The sequence below is a fragment of the Clarias gariepinus genome, chromosome 10, assembly GCF_024256425.1.
Source record: "Clarias gariepinus isolate MV-2021 ecotype Netherlands chromosome 10, CGAR_prim_01v2, whole genome shotgun sequence".
Classification (NCBI taxonomy): Eukaryota; Metazoa; Chordata; class Actinopteri; order Siluriformes; family Clariidae; genus Clarias; species Clarias gariepinus.
The window spans coordinates 21,874,043-21,891,386 of record NC_071109.1 but is presented as its reverse complement, the minus strand read 5'-3'; the positions used below and the strand labels follow the sequence as shown (position 1 = coordinate 21,891,386).

General features: G+C 35.7%; 1 protein-coding gene across 2 annotated transcripts; it reads left to right on the top strand.

The window, feature by feature from the left end:
- Window positions 1–713: 713 nt before the first annotated feature.
- On the top strand, window positions 714–16,568 carry pcgf1 (polycomb group ring finger 1). 2 transcript variants are annotated; one of them, XM_053505037.1, is made up of 9 exons: window positions 714–919; window positions 2,960–3,065; window positions 7,614–7,766; window positions 7,846–7,917; window positions 8,456–8,561; window positions 12,715–12,757; window positions 13,986–14,072; window positions 15,260–15,340; window positions 16,414–16,568. In XM_053505037.1, the coding sequence occupies exons 1-9, from the start codon at window positions 833–835 to the stop codon at window positions 16,462–16,464; spliced, it is 786 nt and encodes a 261-aa protein (XP_053361012.1). In that variant the 5' UTR covers window positions 714–832; the 3' UTR covers window positions 16,465–16,568. The 2 variants fall into 2 exon arrangements, with proteins under 2 accessions (XP_053361012.1, XP_053361013.1); XM_053505038.1 differs by lacking the exon at window positions 714–919 and adding an exon at window positions 953–1,083.
- The last annotated feature ends 776 nt before the right edge of the window (window positions 16,569–17,344 follow it).

Sequence of the window (17,344 nt, the reverse complement as noted above, 5' to 3'; positions counted from 1 at the left end):
GAATAATTCTGAGACTGCAGTGGTCATTTAAAGGACCCTTTGTGTTATTTGGAGGAACTACTTGTTATATCAGTTGTGTTGAGTTATTTAAACTGATCATGTTTCACTGATTTATTACAAACAGCTGCAAGTTAGTCATTTTGACCAAAAAAAAAAAGGGAGAGTAAAAATCATTTTCAGTGAGGGTTGAACAATTTTAATATATATATATATATTATATATATACCAATACAAATAAAATGTTCAAACAAATCATAACATACAATGATGGCAGCCATAATACATTTTTCAATGGGATATGGGATTTATTATAATTTTGTTATTTACCTAAAGTATAGGTTGTAAGGAACACCTGAACAACGTTTAAATATCATTTACCCTAACTTCACATACATTTTTGTAAATGTAAATTTAACATTAGTGCGACACAAACAGCACCCCAATCATACAATACCCCTAGAACCAGAGACGGTTTGAGTTTTGCTACATCGCAATTTATGAACTTACTATTTAATCCGGGACATATTTAATTCCCTTGATAACTGACAGGCAACACAGAGCCCCTGAACCTAAAGCACTGGGATTCACCACGGGGATTTCCACGAATGCATTTTTGGCTTTATTTTTTGTAACTTTCGGCGCCATATTTGGATTTCTCACTATGTGTGATACCACATCATAACACCGCCGTACTTTTCCACGTGCTGCCTGCCGTGTAATTAGAAGCTAAAGTGAGATTAGAGCTTTATGCCGGGGAGCTGTTCTCTCACACTGCGCGCCACCACCGAACATGCCCACTCCCGTTACCCGGAAGTAAGCAGAATTCCCAAAGATGGCGGAACAAGGTCCAATGGCGATAGCTATGCGGCTAAGAAATCAACTACAGAACGTTTATAAACTTGATCCTTTAAGAAACGAGGTGAGTAAAGAGAGCGTATCGAGACATGACGCTGCTGCTCGTGCAGGGAAATTATCAAGTGCTTGTGATCTGACATAAATAGGGCTCTTGCAGCCGCGCGCTCGTCCGGACTGCGGGGGGAAAGCGACACGGACTGCGCGAGCATGCAGCGGCTTTGCGCAGGCGTGAGTGTGGATGAATCGAGTGTGCTGTTGTTCACCGTCTCGAGGTTTTTTGGCTTTGTTTTCCACAGGGTCCGGGTATTGTTTTACGCTTTGAGATTTATATATTGTGATGAAGTCGGAAAACGTGTCCTTATCCCATGTAAAATTCAGCGTGTGAGATCGAGAGAACGCGTTCATCCTCGCGACGGTAAAGATTCGGTCTGTTAGCTGGTTAGCACGACTGAACAAGTGCATCCTTGGGCGTCAAAGCCGCCGCCTCCTTCTCGTCGTTTATTGATTTTATAGTTCTTTTTGGACTGAGGGGTAGATTTTACCACAGAATAGCACCCACATGAGTGAATAAACAACTCTAAAATATTTTTTGTAGCTTTTACTCTGGCCCCAGGACCCTTTCTTTACTCCGCTTGTCTTACGAGACGCCGTGGCTGCGCGATGTTCAAGCCTTCAATAGCACACAATGACTGTTACGTTCCGCTAAACTGGAAACCGTGTAGTATCTCAGCTGTAACCCGTGCTAGGTGTGATTTCGGTGTAAAATTACATTTTGATGCCGGAATTGTCAGATCTTGGTGTTTAGTCACACTTTTTCTACAGCCTTCAGATGTCCCGCGCTCCACGTGGATATTTGTTTTCTTTCGTTTTAGTCCGTGGAGGTTTTGCACGATTCAGTGTTGCGAACTCTTGAGGGGAAAGTCGCTAACGTGTGCTCAGAAAGTGCCTAGGTGACGCAATAAACTAATCTGCATTTTAATTCATTAGGGATTTGCATTGAAACGTGTTGAATAAAGAACGAAAAAATTCACAAGGGATTGCAAATTTTTAAAAGGGATCGCAAAAGTCTGCATACAGAGGAGAAATTAATGCTTTTTAAGTATAAAAATCTTCCGAAATGGTTCATATTTATTTTATATAATACACAGTGAGGGCCATAAGTATTTGGACGGCAACACAGGTTTTGGATGTTTGCCTTTGTACAAGGAAGCCTAAAACTCGGTCAACAATGCAACAACACAAACTGCTCTTACAATGCAATTAAATGCATACAACCAGGTGTTTTAACACAAGTTCATCTTAATTGGGAGACAGAACGCTGTGTGCGTTTATAAAGACAGACATTTATGTGGAGGATGTTTTGTAAATAAAATGTAACTTTACTAAAAAGAGTTAATTTGCCGTATGTATAAAGAACATTTGGGACGTGCTTTAGATCATAATTAATTTCTCATAGAATGTCTTTGGCCATGCCACAAAAAAATATTTACATAATTTCTGTCATGTAAGCAGAAGCAGTGGTACTGAATAGTCAAGAACCTGGCATCCACAGATTGATAGCCCGTAGTAAGTGATGTAACTGTTTCAATGTACTAAACACCATCAAGTGGTGTAATATCACTGGGATGTTTTACAACTTCTGTTATACGAAATATAAGCACCCATGAAACAGCACTCATGCAATCAATTTGGAGCTAGAACTAACTGTTTACTATTCCTTTAAAATGCTTGTGTATATAGCCATGAATGTTTTTTAAAGGGAAGGTTGTGTGGGTGGGACAAGCAGTGTTGTTCAGTGATGATCTCATGGATTGTTTGGGAGGTTGACGTAAGCAAGCTGAACTCAGTCAGGCTTTACACCCTGGTGGTGAGGCGACAGAGCCTGTTGTCCAAACTCCTGAGAACAAGCAGCTGTGATGTGAGCTGGAGAATGAGTGCAGAACAGTATTTAATGTCTGCTCTGAAAATCACTAGATGTGTTACTAAGCTATTTAAAAAGAAAACAATAATGATTGTAAAAAATAAATAAATGAGGTTACATTTATTCTCCCACATGTGTGATCATTTATGAGCTGTTGCCTTATTATCTCATTTGATTTTACAGGAAGAAGTGAAGATAAAAATCAAGGACCTGAATGAACACATTGTGTGCTACCTGTGTGCAGGATACTTCATTGATGCCACAACTATTACTGAGTGTCTTCACACTTGTAAGTTCTATTTCCCCTTAAGGGGTGTAAATATTTTGAATGTATTCTATATTCTACATGTTTCTGGTCATTAGGAACCTTGCTTTAGGACACAGCTCAGATATAGCTCAGTTCCACCAGCAGGGCTTGCGGATGTTGCTGGCCATTGACAAATTGCCTACTCATTACTACTCATTTTCCTAATCCAATGCATCCATTTTACCGCTAAAATATTAGCCTGGATAGTTGAATCGGGGAGGAGGGTAAAATATGCAGCTGAGGATACTATGGGACAAGCGTCAAGAACCTGCGTCTGGATAAACGTACAGGGCACCCCACATGTTGTATGTTAGGTTAGCAGAATCACGCCGGATCTAGTATGATCTGCCAATCAAACTCATTGGCTCTGTTTTTGTTGCTTGTCCTGCATTGCTGCTTACAAAGCAAATCAAAGAAGATGACAAACATTTACCTCACTACAGGATTTCTTCCATTTGCAGACTATTTTCTGCTCCTCGCTGCTAATTTATTTACTTTCACAAAGCGAGAGAACATACAGTGAGGGGAAATATATAATTAGACTTTTTTTTGTTTAATACTAGCATTATTGATAATTACAAAACTTTTAGAAATGGATAAAAGCTACACATAAGCTGAACAGGTTTAATGTAATCAGTGATATTATTTCAGGTTGAAGCCCACGTACATGTCTGCCTGTCTTTATGAACAGCGAACCTCTCTGCCTTACTTATTACAAAGAAATAACATTTTGTCAGGTTGAGTGTCTTGCACCTTGTTAACACTAGGTTGTACTTCTTTTGTTGTCAGCCACATACACTTCATGTTTAACATAGATTATTTCATCTGTCCATGCATCTGTAAAGGTTCAGTTAGAGTTCGGCATGCTGTGTTGTGCATGTATTTGTATTTGGTGAGGATATGGGCACTTTGTAGGGACATTTATAGCAGTTTCTGTGGCTTACATAAACGTAAAGATATCATTGAAAGAGCGAGGTCTGACCAATGTACAGACAATTTATATGGATATCTTTTATTAATATAGATGCTTGCTGTACATGTGCGCGCATGCGCGCGTGTGTATGTTTATATCCACAGGAAATGCACTTGTACGCCGATCAGCCATGTTTACACAACATTGTTAATTTTATACCAGTAACCTGGTGACAGGGTCATGACCATGAAGGCTAATGGTGGGGACCAAATGCCAGCCTGACTCGTTCATTCCCACCAAAAAGTCAATGCTGCAAAAGGAGTCATTGATGGGCACTATAGAAAGGTATCAGAACGTCCAGTGCATCAGAGCCTGCCATGCACAGTATTTTGACACGTAGTTCAGTTGTGATTTAAACTGTTATGAGACTATTAATTGGGCTATTTTTTCGGCTATCAGATAACAGCACAAATTATCTGATTAAGAGGATGTTTCCCAATATTTATCACCTCAGAATTATTATAAAAATAAACAAATACTTAAGTTATTAATAAACCTCACATTTCTGTATGTACAAATTCCTGATGGTACATTTACCTGTTATAAATTGCAGCCTTTTACGATTATATAATTGCAAAAATCCATATTTCAGAATTTCAATTCGGCATGATTACCTATGCAGCACTAGTTGAAAGGATTTTACTCAGGAATTAGAAATCTTGGTGAAGGTAAAGGAAAGCCAAAGTAAAAACACCCATATTATAACAATTGGTTGACCAACTAAAGCTGAAATATTTTAGTATGAGATGCTCTGGTCAGAAGAAACAAAAATAGAACTCTGCCAATAATTCAACTCGACATGTCTGGAGAAAGAAGTGTAGTGGAAGAATTGTGTACATGATTGCAAGATTACCATACCCACATTAAAGCCTCATGATATGGCCCTGCTTTTTTTTGCAAATGGAACTGGACCACTGTATGTCATCAAAGAAACCATGAAAGAACTGATATGCCAGGACTTATTAGAGGACAATTTGATCTCGGTCAGGAAATTGAATTTGGGGAAAGGGTTCCCCAGAAGGGTTGAAAAGACAAGAACCCCAAACATACAGCCAAAATAACTCGACAAGGCTTTGCATGGCTTAGCCAACTGTTAATTAAATCCCATCGAAAATGTATTGCAAGTCCGTAAGTGAGATACTCGTAACCTTGGGGAATTAAAGACAATTTGCCATGCAAGCATTGGCCAGCATTTATCTCACAAAAAGACAAGTCTTTACCTGTGAGAGTGGGCGTTTAAAAATACTCTGGCAATTTAAAACTGTTGGCTTTTTAGGGATTCCAAAATCTCTAGCGGTACTCCTGCTTACTGGAGAAGTATTGAAGCTGTGGTTACCAACAACAGCTTTGTAACAAAGTGGTAATCTTATTAATTTGTGCAACTTAAATACTTTTTTCCTCTTGTAAAGGTTTTTTTTTTTTTTATGTTGACTTAAGCTTTTATTTAATGGGAATTACCAAAGTGCCAGAATACTAAATTTGCTTTCCCGGTTTGAAACTGGAGACTCCTTCCTTATTCTTCTTCTTTGTCTTTCGGCTGTTCCCTTTCAGGGCGAATCATCTGCCCCCATTTAACCCTATCCTTTACATCCTCTTCTCTCACACCAACTAACTTCATGTCCTCTCTCACTGCATCCATAAATCGCCTCTTTGGTCTTCCTCTAGACATTCTGCCTGGCAGTTCCAACCTCAGCATCCTTCTACTGATATTATTCACACTCTCTCCTCTGAACATGTCCAAACCACCTTAATCTGGCCTCTCTGACTTTATCTCCAAAACATGTAACATGGGTTGTTCCTCTGATGAACTCCTCCTTGATCCTATCCATCCTCAACACTCCCAAAGAGAACCTCAACATCTTCAGCTTTGCTCCCTCTAGCTCTGCCTCCTGTGTTTTCTTCAGTGCCACTGTCTCCAAGCCATAGAGCATCGCTGGTCTCACCACTGTCCTGTACACCGGTGGCGGTCGTTGTTAACCCGGGCTGTGACCGATCCGATATGGAAATGAAATTTCATCATTGATTTGGCAAACGTTTTATGTCGGATGCCCTTCCTGACACAACCCTCTGGATTTATCCAGACTTAGGACTGGCACAAGAAGACACTGGATTGCGCCCCCCTGTGGTTGCATTAGACTCCTTCCTTATTAAGTTTGATGAATGTATTTTTACAGAAAACACAACAGTAATGTGATGTTTGTTTGATAATGAACATTTACAGTGGGGCAAAAAAGTATTTAGTCAGCCACCAATTGTGAAACATTCCTCCCCATGCTTCATAGTACGTATGATGTTCTTTGGATGCAACTTACTATTCTTTTTCCTCCAAACACGACAAGTTGAGTTTTTACCAAAAAGTTATATTTTGGTTTCAGCGCAGTGATGTTTTGGGGCTGTCGCTGGGCAACACAGACTTTCAACTTCCTCCAAAGATTTTCTATGGGGTTGACATCTGGAGACTGGCTAGGCCACTCCAGGACCTTGAAATGCTTCCACTCCTTCGTTGCCCGGGTAGTGTGTTTGGGATGCTGAAAGACCCAGCCACATTTCATCTTCAATGCCCTTGCTGATGGAAGGAGGTTTTCACTCAATCTCATATACATTGTCCCATTTAATCTTTCTTTACATGGATCAATCATCCCTTTGCAGAAAAATAGCCCCAAAGCATGATGTTTCCACCCCCATGTTTTATGTTCTCTGGATGCAACTTACCATTCTTTTTCCTCCAAACACAAGTTGAGTTTTTACCAAAAAGTTATATTTTGGTTTCATCTGACCATATGACATTCTCCCAATCTTCTTCTGGATCATCCAAATGCTGTCTAGCATACTTCAGACGGGCCTGATGGTAGCCTATGTTACTTTGGTCCCAGCTCTCTGCAGATCATTTACTAGGTCCCCTCGTGTGGTTCTGGGATTTTTGCTCTCACTTCTTGTGATCATTTTGAACCCACGGGGTGAGATCTTGCATGAAGCTCCAGATAGAGGGTGATAATCAGTGGTCTTGTAAGTCTTCCATTTTCTAATAATTGTTCCCACAGTTGATTTCTTCACACCAAGCTGCTTACCATTTACCATAGGGGAGTTTGGAGTGTGACTGTTTGAGATTGTGGACAGGTGTCTTTTAAACTGGTAGCAGATGCCATTAATACCGTAATAATAGGTAACGATGGAGGACAGAAGAGCCTCTTAAAGAGGTTGTTACAGGTTTGTGAGAGACAGAAATCTTGCTTGTTTTTAGGTGACCAAGTACTTATTTTACAGAGCAATTAAACAATTAATTCATTAAAAATCATATGTGATTTTTTTCTTATTTTGTCTCTCATAGTGGAGGTATACCTATGATGAAAGTCACAGGCCTCTCTCATCTTTTTAAATAGGAGAACTTGCACAATTGGTGGCTGACTAAATACTTTGTTGCCCCACTTTAATTTGTTTGTATAGAGTTTTGAGGTGTAAATGAAATGTATGATTTTTTTTTTTACAAGAGATTATTGTTCTGCTAATTGTACATAATTTTTCTAATTGTCCATAGTATTCTTTTATTTCCTTTCTAGTCTGCAAGAGTTGCATTGTGAAATACCTCCAGACCAGCAAATATTGTCCAATGTGTAACATCAAAATTCATGAAACACAACCCTTGCTAAATCTTAAGCTGGACAGAGTAATGCAAGACATAGTTTACAAACTTGTTCCAGGTCTACAGGAAAGTAAGTACCCCTCATCTGCATTAGAACAATATTAGGTTTTATGATACCGAATGTCTAATTTTTTCCCCCTGTTTCTCAGGTGAAGACAAGAGAATCAGGGAATTTTATCAGTCAAGAGGTCTTGAACGCATTATACAACCATTAGGGGATGGTAAGACAGACCATGTTAAAATCAAACTGCTTTATCTAATTTAAAACGATGCAGACCTCTCTGATAGTTGGCCTTTTTTTTGCTGTTTTCTTGGCATTTGAATGATTCCTGCCCATGTTCACAAAGCTCTGCCACCAGGATCTTGGATTGCTCACATAATGTTTATAAAATGAGTGACAGGTAAAGCATTCAACCACAAACAATACTATGGGCCTGGAAGTCAGTTTTCCCAAACAGGTTTTCTCATTTGCTAAGGCCAAGGTTTATCCCGGTGTTTTTTTTTTTTTTTAGTATGCTTTACATATCTTCCAGTTTATTTGTATAAATATGGAATAAAAAAATCGACTGTTGGACTTTTAAATGTGTCTTTCTACAAGCACAAAAGTCATTTTACAATTCTAAGGCAACACACGAATCTATTTTAAATGTAACCTTTTACGTTCTATTTGAAGGAAAAGGAAGCAGTAAAATACAGTAAAACGTCACTAAACATACCCTTTTAATGATGTCTAATTTATGCTTTGTTTGTTTCTCATAGACTCATTGCCAGATAATACAGGATTACCATACACCAGCTTTGATCACTCTAAAGCCCATTTTTACAGATATGATGAACAAGTCTCGCTATGTCTCGAGAGACAAAGGTAAGTCTCAGTTTTAGTCTTGTTAAGGAAAAAGAAATGAAAAAAGAAATAGAAAGATTGTGTGAATTTAAATTCAAATTTTGTTGTCTTATCTAGGAGAACGTTCTGAGTTATTAATTTGCAAAAAAACAAGGAATATAAAACAGTAATTTTGTTATAAATATAATAACTTGGCTTATTGGTTGCACTAGCTTAGCATCAGTAAAAAATGTTTAAAGTCTCAAAATAAATAATTGAAAATTGAAAAAAAAACATTTCTTCATATTCAGTGACTGGAGGTTGAAGTTGCTATGGTCAAATTGACTTTTTAGTCAATTTGAAGGTAACAAAAGCGTTAACTAAGAAAGACAAGTTCTTTCTGATCTGTCTTATAGATGACGGGACAACTATGTGCTTCAATGGTCTTAATTGGTCTGAAACTTAGTCTTCCTTAAAAAAAAATATATATATATATATATAATATATATATATATATATATATATATATATATATATTGCTTTTATACAACAATTCTGTAAATGAGAACTTAAGGTAACAATATTGCATCATCACTATTGCTGTCTGGTTAGCTAGCTCATATTGATTTGTTTGTTCTTAAAGCTGTTTCCGGTAAAAAATGGCTTTCCTGTTTCCTTTTCATCTTTATTTGATCATTTTATTTTCATGTTTCAAGGCAAAATTCTTAATGTATTTATTGCCATGTCCACTGATGATGGCTTTCAAACTTCTGTAATAACCTTTTCTGACTAGAAAGTGAAATTTTATGTGCTGAAGACAGACAATAAAAGTAATGCACATAGTGAAATGTCCATTTCTGTGCACTAGAAGGCACTCTTGGAACACCACTTAGCCCGACAAATTTGATCGGAACTCAAATGCATTTGTTGTATAATTAATAAACTTAACATTCTAACCATACTGACCGTCAGGCAATAAATACACAATAAATCATTGAAACATTTACTCATTTACTAAATTCAATATTTAGTGTCAGAATCTTCCCCATGTTGCTGCAGTACAAACTGAATTATAGCTACGTACTGTATAGCATAAATAATTAATATTAAAGTGCCTTAAAAAGAAAATTGTGCTTTGTGTCCATGTTGTTAAACATGGGAGGTTGACAGTACATGCAACAAATCCAGTGTAAAAAGGAATTCTAGTTCTAAGAGTAAAGCAATTAAGCAAAGTCTTGTGCTATTTACACTGGAAACTACAACTCTATTGGCTTTTATCTCCATACTTCAGTGGCAAAAAAATATTAGTAATTATATGAAAACATAACTCAGTTATCTTATCAGTCATCACTACAGTGTGAGTCAGCTGTGTATCTGCAAATCAGCACTTAATGATTACCCAATTAGCAATGAGTCATACATGATGATATTCCCTTAAGTTTAACTTTTTGGAGATGGGTGAAAGATCTGTCAATCTTGTATATGATTATGGGCTTGGATATTTTGATTATAAATCAAAAACATAGTTCCCATATTCAGTAAAATTTTGTTTAGTGTGCCGTTTTTATGTTTGTACATGCATCAACATAGTATGGTTAAGCCTCTTAATTTGAAGCATATACAATGTTTAATCTGCACTTCATATCTCTAAATGATGGGCTAATTAATTCTTAATGGGTTTTTAGAAAGCTTGTGTAATGCTATTGTTTTCCTTCTTTCTTTTAGTGTCCTTTTACTTGCTTCATAGACAAAATCCTTAGTTTTCTAGATTATACAGTGTATACAGTCTACCCTGTGAAGTCACAACTCAGTGTCGTTCATGGATTTTTCCTTAAAACCTAAAAAAAAGAATTGTTTACGGACCCCCCCCCCCCCCCAATCTAATCTAATTAAAAGTAGCCAATGCGAGAGCATTATTAATTTCTTCTTGTTGCTGATTGGCTGCTGCCTTGTGACACATTTCCGGCAGATGCAGCCTATCATTTCCACTTTAATAAAAAGGGATGCTGGGCTGAGTTTAAAATGAAATTAAAAGTGTTTTGGGAGCATATTTGGGGGCATGTTTAAAGTTTAAACAAAATGACCATTTATGGGCAAAGTTTATGACGGAAACAATGATCAGGCCAGTGTGACTATTTGTGTCAGCAAGTAAGCAGTGCATCTCTCACTAGTCTATCTTGATAAGCTAGCTCAATGGTGCAGCTGTTGGTCTGTCTGTGTCTTGGTTGCTTGACTGCTGCTTCCAGAGCTGTGTGCTGTGACACAACAGTGACAATTTGTAAAGTGTTTATTACATTTGCTAAATGCAAATGGGCAATGGTCTGTAAACTTCAGCTCAGAAAAGATAACCTAAAAAAAGAAAAGATAACCATATCATGCATGAAAATGTGTGCACATGCGAAATGAAAATCATGTCCCTGCATGACAGAAACAATGCTAAGTTGCTGTTTTCTACAACATGTATCGTTACAGAGGGAGGTGGCAAACTGATGTCCTTAAGTACAGATATATACATTTTTTAATATATGACGAGAATTCATTTTAAATAAAAAATATTAGTTTATAAAAAAATTATTATAAAAAAATATAGTTTTTATTGCAACCTTAACACCAATTGTGTTGTTTATGAGAAGTTGCCATGGGACTCAAGATCCTTAAAAAAAAACACTAAAGAAGAGGAGACAATTTCCTGTTCCATAAATTGTATTTACTGTTAATTAGAAGTCTTGGGTATGAAATAGTCTGTGGCCTTGTGCAATGTCACAACATTTATTTCAGTCCAGAATCACATTAGTTTCTCTAGTATTGACACTGACAGTACCACAACAGGACCTTAATACTTTTCCGTATTAATAATATGATAATTGCAATACTACTTCCCAGTAAAATATGTAATGCAATATTACATATAATAATACAATATTCCGTACATATACTAGATTACTGTGCAATATTTACAAATGCTCTTGGGTCATATTTTTGGTACTTACTGTTTTAGGACTCTTTATATTTATTCGATTTTTTTTTTTTTATTTATTACATTTCCTTAGATACTGTAACATCTGTGAGCAACTGTTACCTATCAATTTCCCTATGGGATTAATAAAGTTCTTTGGATCTTGAATTATGAATCTGTTGTATTGATGATGGGAGTCATTCATTTGCTTAAACCCTTCTCAAGCACATCCAAAATATTATTAACGGGGTTAAGGTCTGGACTGGCAAAACCATGATGCGCCGTGCTCCCTCAACCACTTTTTCACAATTTGAGCCCAATGAAATCTGACATTGTCATCTCGGAATATGCTCATGCCATCAAGGAGAAATCCAAGGAAAAGGTGATAGAAAAACCCTGGTCATTCAGTATATTTAGGTAATCAGCTGAACCCATTATTTTAAGCACATAATGTTGCTGAATTGGTTCTTACTTCATTCTCCACTTTTCTAACCCTGACACACTCATTGCTCTGGAACAGAGTTAATCTGGCCACATGGCCTTTTTTCCCCAAAGTTTCATGGTTCGTTCTTTATGCTTCCTGGCAAATTTTAATAATTTTTCTGATCAGCCTCACTGATGAGTGGTTTTCTTAAGTTTACATGGCTCTTTAGTCCCTGTCCCTTGTGTGCAGAAATACTCTTACTATTAAGCATAGCTGTAAGTCTATCTGATTTCACTAAGGTTTTAACTGTTCTCCCATGTAGCACATTGAACATGTTTTTCCGACCTCATTTCTTCCTCCAAGATGATGGTTCACCACTATCCTGCCATGTTTTAATAATGTGTTAGAGAGTTTTTAACCCAATTTTAGTAGTTGAAGCAATCTCATAAGTGTTTTTTTTTTTTTTTTTTTTAATGTAGACCATTAACTTGAACCCTCTAAAACAATATCTTTGCCACAGTCTCAGGATGTGTCTTCTGAAATAGTTGTTTAAGAAATGAGAAGCTACTCACTGCATCAGTTAGGGTTAGCTGAGCCATATTAAGCACTGTTGTAATTATCCAATGCAGGCTAAGGTATTTTCCAATGTAAAGCCTATTTTTTTTTTTTTTTTTTTTTTTTGCCTGGGAAGTATATTTTGACAATAACCTTAGTGTTTAAATGTCATTCTGCATTATGCCCTACCAGTTTATGTGCAGTATGCTTGTTTCCATCATTTTTAAGATTTGAGAGTAATCTGATCTTTGTCATTTCAGCTCATCATTATCTGGAAAAGACAAAAATAAATTAACTTTACAGGTAAGCATGAAGAACTGACTAAAATAATGCATGTTTGTCTGTCCTTTTTTTGGATGATATTTTCCCGTAAAAATATGATATAGTCTACATGCGTGTTAAATGTTTATGTAAAAATATACATTTGGGGCGTTTTTCTTTCTTAAAATCTGTTCATGACCCTGCTGAAAGAACTATTGACCTGTGAAAATCCTTTGCTTGAAATTTCTATTTAAAGGCTTCTTGTTATTAGACACATTATCTTAAGTGTACCATTAATGGCAGGGACATAAATCTTACATATACTTTTAGAGGTCACCAAAATGTGTCTGTGAATTTCCATCTGAAATAGATCTTGCATGCTTGATTTTTCTTCTGTCTTACTCTTTTTCCAACTTCCCCAATGCCTCTTTGGTTGGGTTACTATTAGAGGTTAGCTGCTGACCAACCCATGGATCTGTTGCTACTGAAAGCCTATGAATTTGCCATAGTGAGTTTCTGGTATATATCAGAAATTTTATTCCTAAAGAATTACTGTTCAGAAGATTTATTCTGCTTAAGCATACAATACAAGCAACCGTTATCAACAGTGTGCCTAAATTCAACAAGCAATTATATTACTGTAGTAACACTTACAGCTTTAGAATCTGAAGCTAAATCACTGACAGTCAGGGAAGAGCCACATTTGTGCTTTAATATTTTTGCAAAACCAGCTCAGAATAGTACCTCGTTAAGTGTTTTTTTTTCTGTCTGTTGCTGGCAACTAAAATAATGATTCCTGGGTAGAGCTGAGCCCTGTGCTGGAGGAGGTTCTTACCACAGGACTCCTCAGGACTATTGTAAAAGTAATGAATAACAGACAATATGAAGAGTTAGTTTATAAACAAAATGCATAAAGATTTTAGAAAGAAAATCAGAACAACAGGAGGGGTGTGTTTATCTCATTGTTTTTACATGTATACATATCCTAGAGACTCATAAGAATGTCCAGAGAGTGAATTTTTCTAAGCAATAAAATTGTACTGATAAAATGCTTTCTCGTTGTTTTGAACTTAGACATGTTTTAAAGTTTACATCACTGGATAGATACTTACACAGGGTTAACCAGGTTAATAACTAAATGCCATTAGTCAAACTGGGAAGAGAGTTTTTTTGTTTGTTTGTTTTGGGGGGGGTAGTCCAAGACTTGGTCTTAAAATAAGGGTTAACATGCCCATTTCTATGAAACTGAAATATGCTCTGTATTCTGCAGCAAAAGTTTGTGCGGTGCTCAGTCCGAGCCGAGGTCAGACACTTGAGGAAAGTTTTGTGCCATCGACTTAATGTGGAGAGGCACCAGGTTTGTCCCATAATTCATTACACTATTTTTATTTTAAAATCTTGTTTCTATTTGTGTGTGTGTGTGTGTGTGTGTGTGTGTGTGTGTGTGTGTGTGTGTGTGTGATTCATTGGTCCAGCAATGCTTTTTGCTATTTATTTATTTCTTTTGAAACAGTATTTCAAAAACACTGGTAGTTTCTTTTTAAATCTTTGTCCAGACTGATAATGGCATTTATTCAGCACACCTTTCAGAACAGGGAATTTTATATATCTGCTTAAATTGAAACTGATGGAATTTTATTTTCATTTTCTCCCTAGTTATCAAGATTTTTATTAATAAAGAGTGCTTGTAACTTCTGACACTTTTAACCAGGGAAGTATTCTATTTGACAAGGCAACTTAAGTCAGATGTGGAGCATTTACCTTTTAACAACCCAGAAATGTTTTAGGGAGCCTTGAAGACAAATCTGCTAAGTCGTGTAGAGTTTTTTTTTATTTTTATTTTTTTTTATGTGGCCTTTATGAGAACTGGACAAGATTTTACACAATTTTACACATTTCTTACTACTCAAGGCAAAATGATGGTGAGTGGTAATAATAATAATAATGATAATGATAATAATCAGGTGACTCAGGATAGATCAAAGAGCGCACAGCTTCACTCCCACTCAGCAGGAAGTGATGAACACAATGCCTAGCAGATGAATACAAAATGATATTCAGTGGGTGGAGGACAGGAAAATCTCTCCCGCAAATATTGGTCTTTTTTCAGAACTTTCCAACATTTGATCTCAATATTGTAATGCAGATATTTACTGGCACTTTTTCTCCCTTTTATTTTTAACTGTGCTGTAAACATCTTTAACCTTAATCATATATGTATAGAAAACTTAAAAAACCTGCAAAAAGTAATAACATTAACATGCTTCATATAAAATAACTGTATCCTCAAGCATAGCTTACCTGCTGCTAATGTTGTTGTATAATGCAGAAAGAATTAATTCATAAACTCTATCAGAGGATAAAGCAATAGTTCTGTTTAACAGTAAGAGAACTGTAATTGTAATAATAATTAATGAACATGAGTAAAAAGACACAATTAAATTTTGGCTGTTTGTTGAAGCTTTAGAGCTTTTTGTACACACATATATCCTGTATTCCTTTTTTTCACTGCTCTGTCTTCTGTTCTCTATCTTATTGTGTTAGGTCCAGATAGTTTTTAATAATGAATCTCTACCAGATCACATGACCATGAAGCGTCTGTGGCTGTCACACTGGTTTGGAAAGGTATTGCCATCTTTTAATCTCAAAGTTCTTTTGCAGTTACTGTGCAATGCAACTACTGGCAAATATTATGGAATCATCATATTTAGAGGAATTTCATGCAGGTTTATTACTTTGTAACAAATAAGCAAATTACACTTCTGACTCAAATCAAGTTTTGCTTAATAGCTGAATATTCTGGCTTTGTGAAACATACCTCACAAATAAAATGAAGTTTATTAATGACATTCTAGATTAAGTATAGGAAAAGAATTTATGAAATCATTGAGGATAAGGAAAACATAGGCTATATGAAGTTATCAAGGAACAAAATAGAACACAATTGATCCTTTGTTGTTCCTCTCGATTTTATGATGGCCTGAATTCTTTGAGGCATGGATGTCACTAATGAAAAACAATATTCTATATCATCATGGTTTTAGCGTTCTTAAATAGTGTTTAACAGATTGACTGCAGTATGAATGTGTTGGATTTCCTTTATAAAGTAGTTTTAAAATACTCTCCATTGTTTAAATTAACACATCTTTTGTTGGAACAGTGTTTCCTTTCAGTAAGCCAAGTTCAACACCTTGTTCAGGTTGGTAAAGCACTCTCTTTTGTGGCCTAGGTTACACTTTTAGACTTGTGTTCTATTTGTTTTAGAAATGGAAATTATAGTTTTTTCTATTCAGATATAAGTGATTCCAGATTTTATCCCTTTAATTGATGTGCAAAACAATATGTCAGTAATTGCAATAATTCATGTTTATTTTCAGGTATGTTTCACAAAACCAGAAGGTTCAGCTATTAAACAAAATCTGTTTTGTCTTATTTGTAATTTGTTTATATTGTTTATGTTTCCTTGTGATTTGATGAAAGCAGTGTTATTGGACAAATTGTACAATTTTCCACCAAAATCACATGGGGAACAATATTCGAGTTGAAACATGAAGCTGAAAACATAAAAATGCCTGGAAAGCCTCTTATGTACTTTTAATGATGGAGACAATATGTTTTTTTTTTTTTTTTTTTTTGGATTAAGTCTTATTTTAGCTTTATTTGTGCTTACTATTCTAAAAAAAAAATTCTACCCTTAGGCTCAACCACTGGTTCTTCACTATGCCATTAAGGACAAGAGAGCAAGATAGGATAATGAAATAATGTCTTCTGGTGTAAATATTTTGTATTTCACATATTCTATTTTAATAGTTTTTTTCTCTGCATATATACTTATTTTTGTTTTGTATTTTTGAAGAAAAAAATAAATGTAAGTGTAAAAAAATCTTGCAGTGTAAAGACTTCGTATCTTTATAAACGCAATGATGTTTATTTCTTTATTCACATGTAACATTTCCCTAGTCCTAAGACAAATGAGATGCTGTGATTCTGAAAGTGAACACACAAGGGCGACATTGGCACGCGGTACAGAAGCGCGACGCAGCAAAGCCGTACATTTTCATGACAAAAAAGGTTAATTATAGTTTAAGCAGAATTGGATTTGTAATGTCACATAAGACAGACCGTAGCGTTTATGACTATTAAATTAAAATTTTCTGTTGCTTTTGGGTTACCTGAAATTAGGAGCCACTACAAATAAAAGCCAATAAAGAATTTGTCCAAACAAACAAATACTGTTAAAACGGTTTTATCGCTCACTGCGCGCGAAGGCATTTCTAACTCCGGCATTTTTAATTGCCAAATTTCCGATCCATTGTGTAGTGAAGGTCTAATAAATCTAAAGAAATTTTGTGCTGCTTTTTATTTGTGTATATATTTACATCTCTCTCTCTCTCTATATATATATATATATATATATATATATATATATATATATATATAACCAATCTCCAGTGTTTATTTTTGCTTGTCAGTCCTAAATCTGTTTTATCACAATTTTATTTTGCCAGTAATACTTAATAATAAAAATAAAAAATATTTTAATATATAATGAAATAATATTTATATTAATAATTATTATAACTATTATTTCATTATATATTTAAAATATTTTTCATTACGGCTAAACAA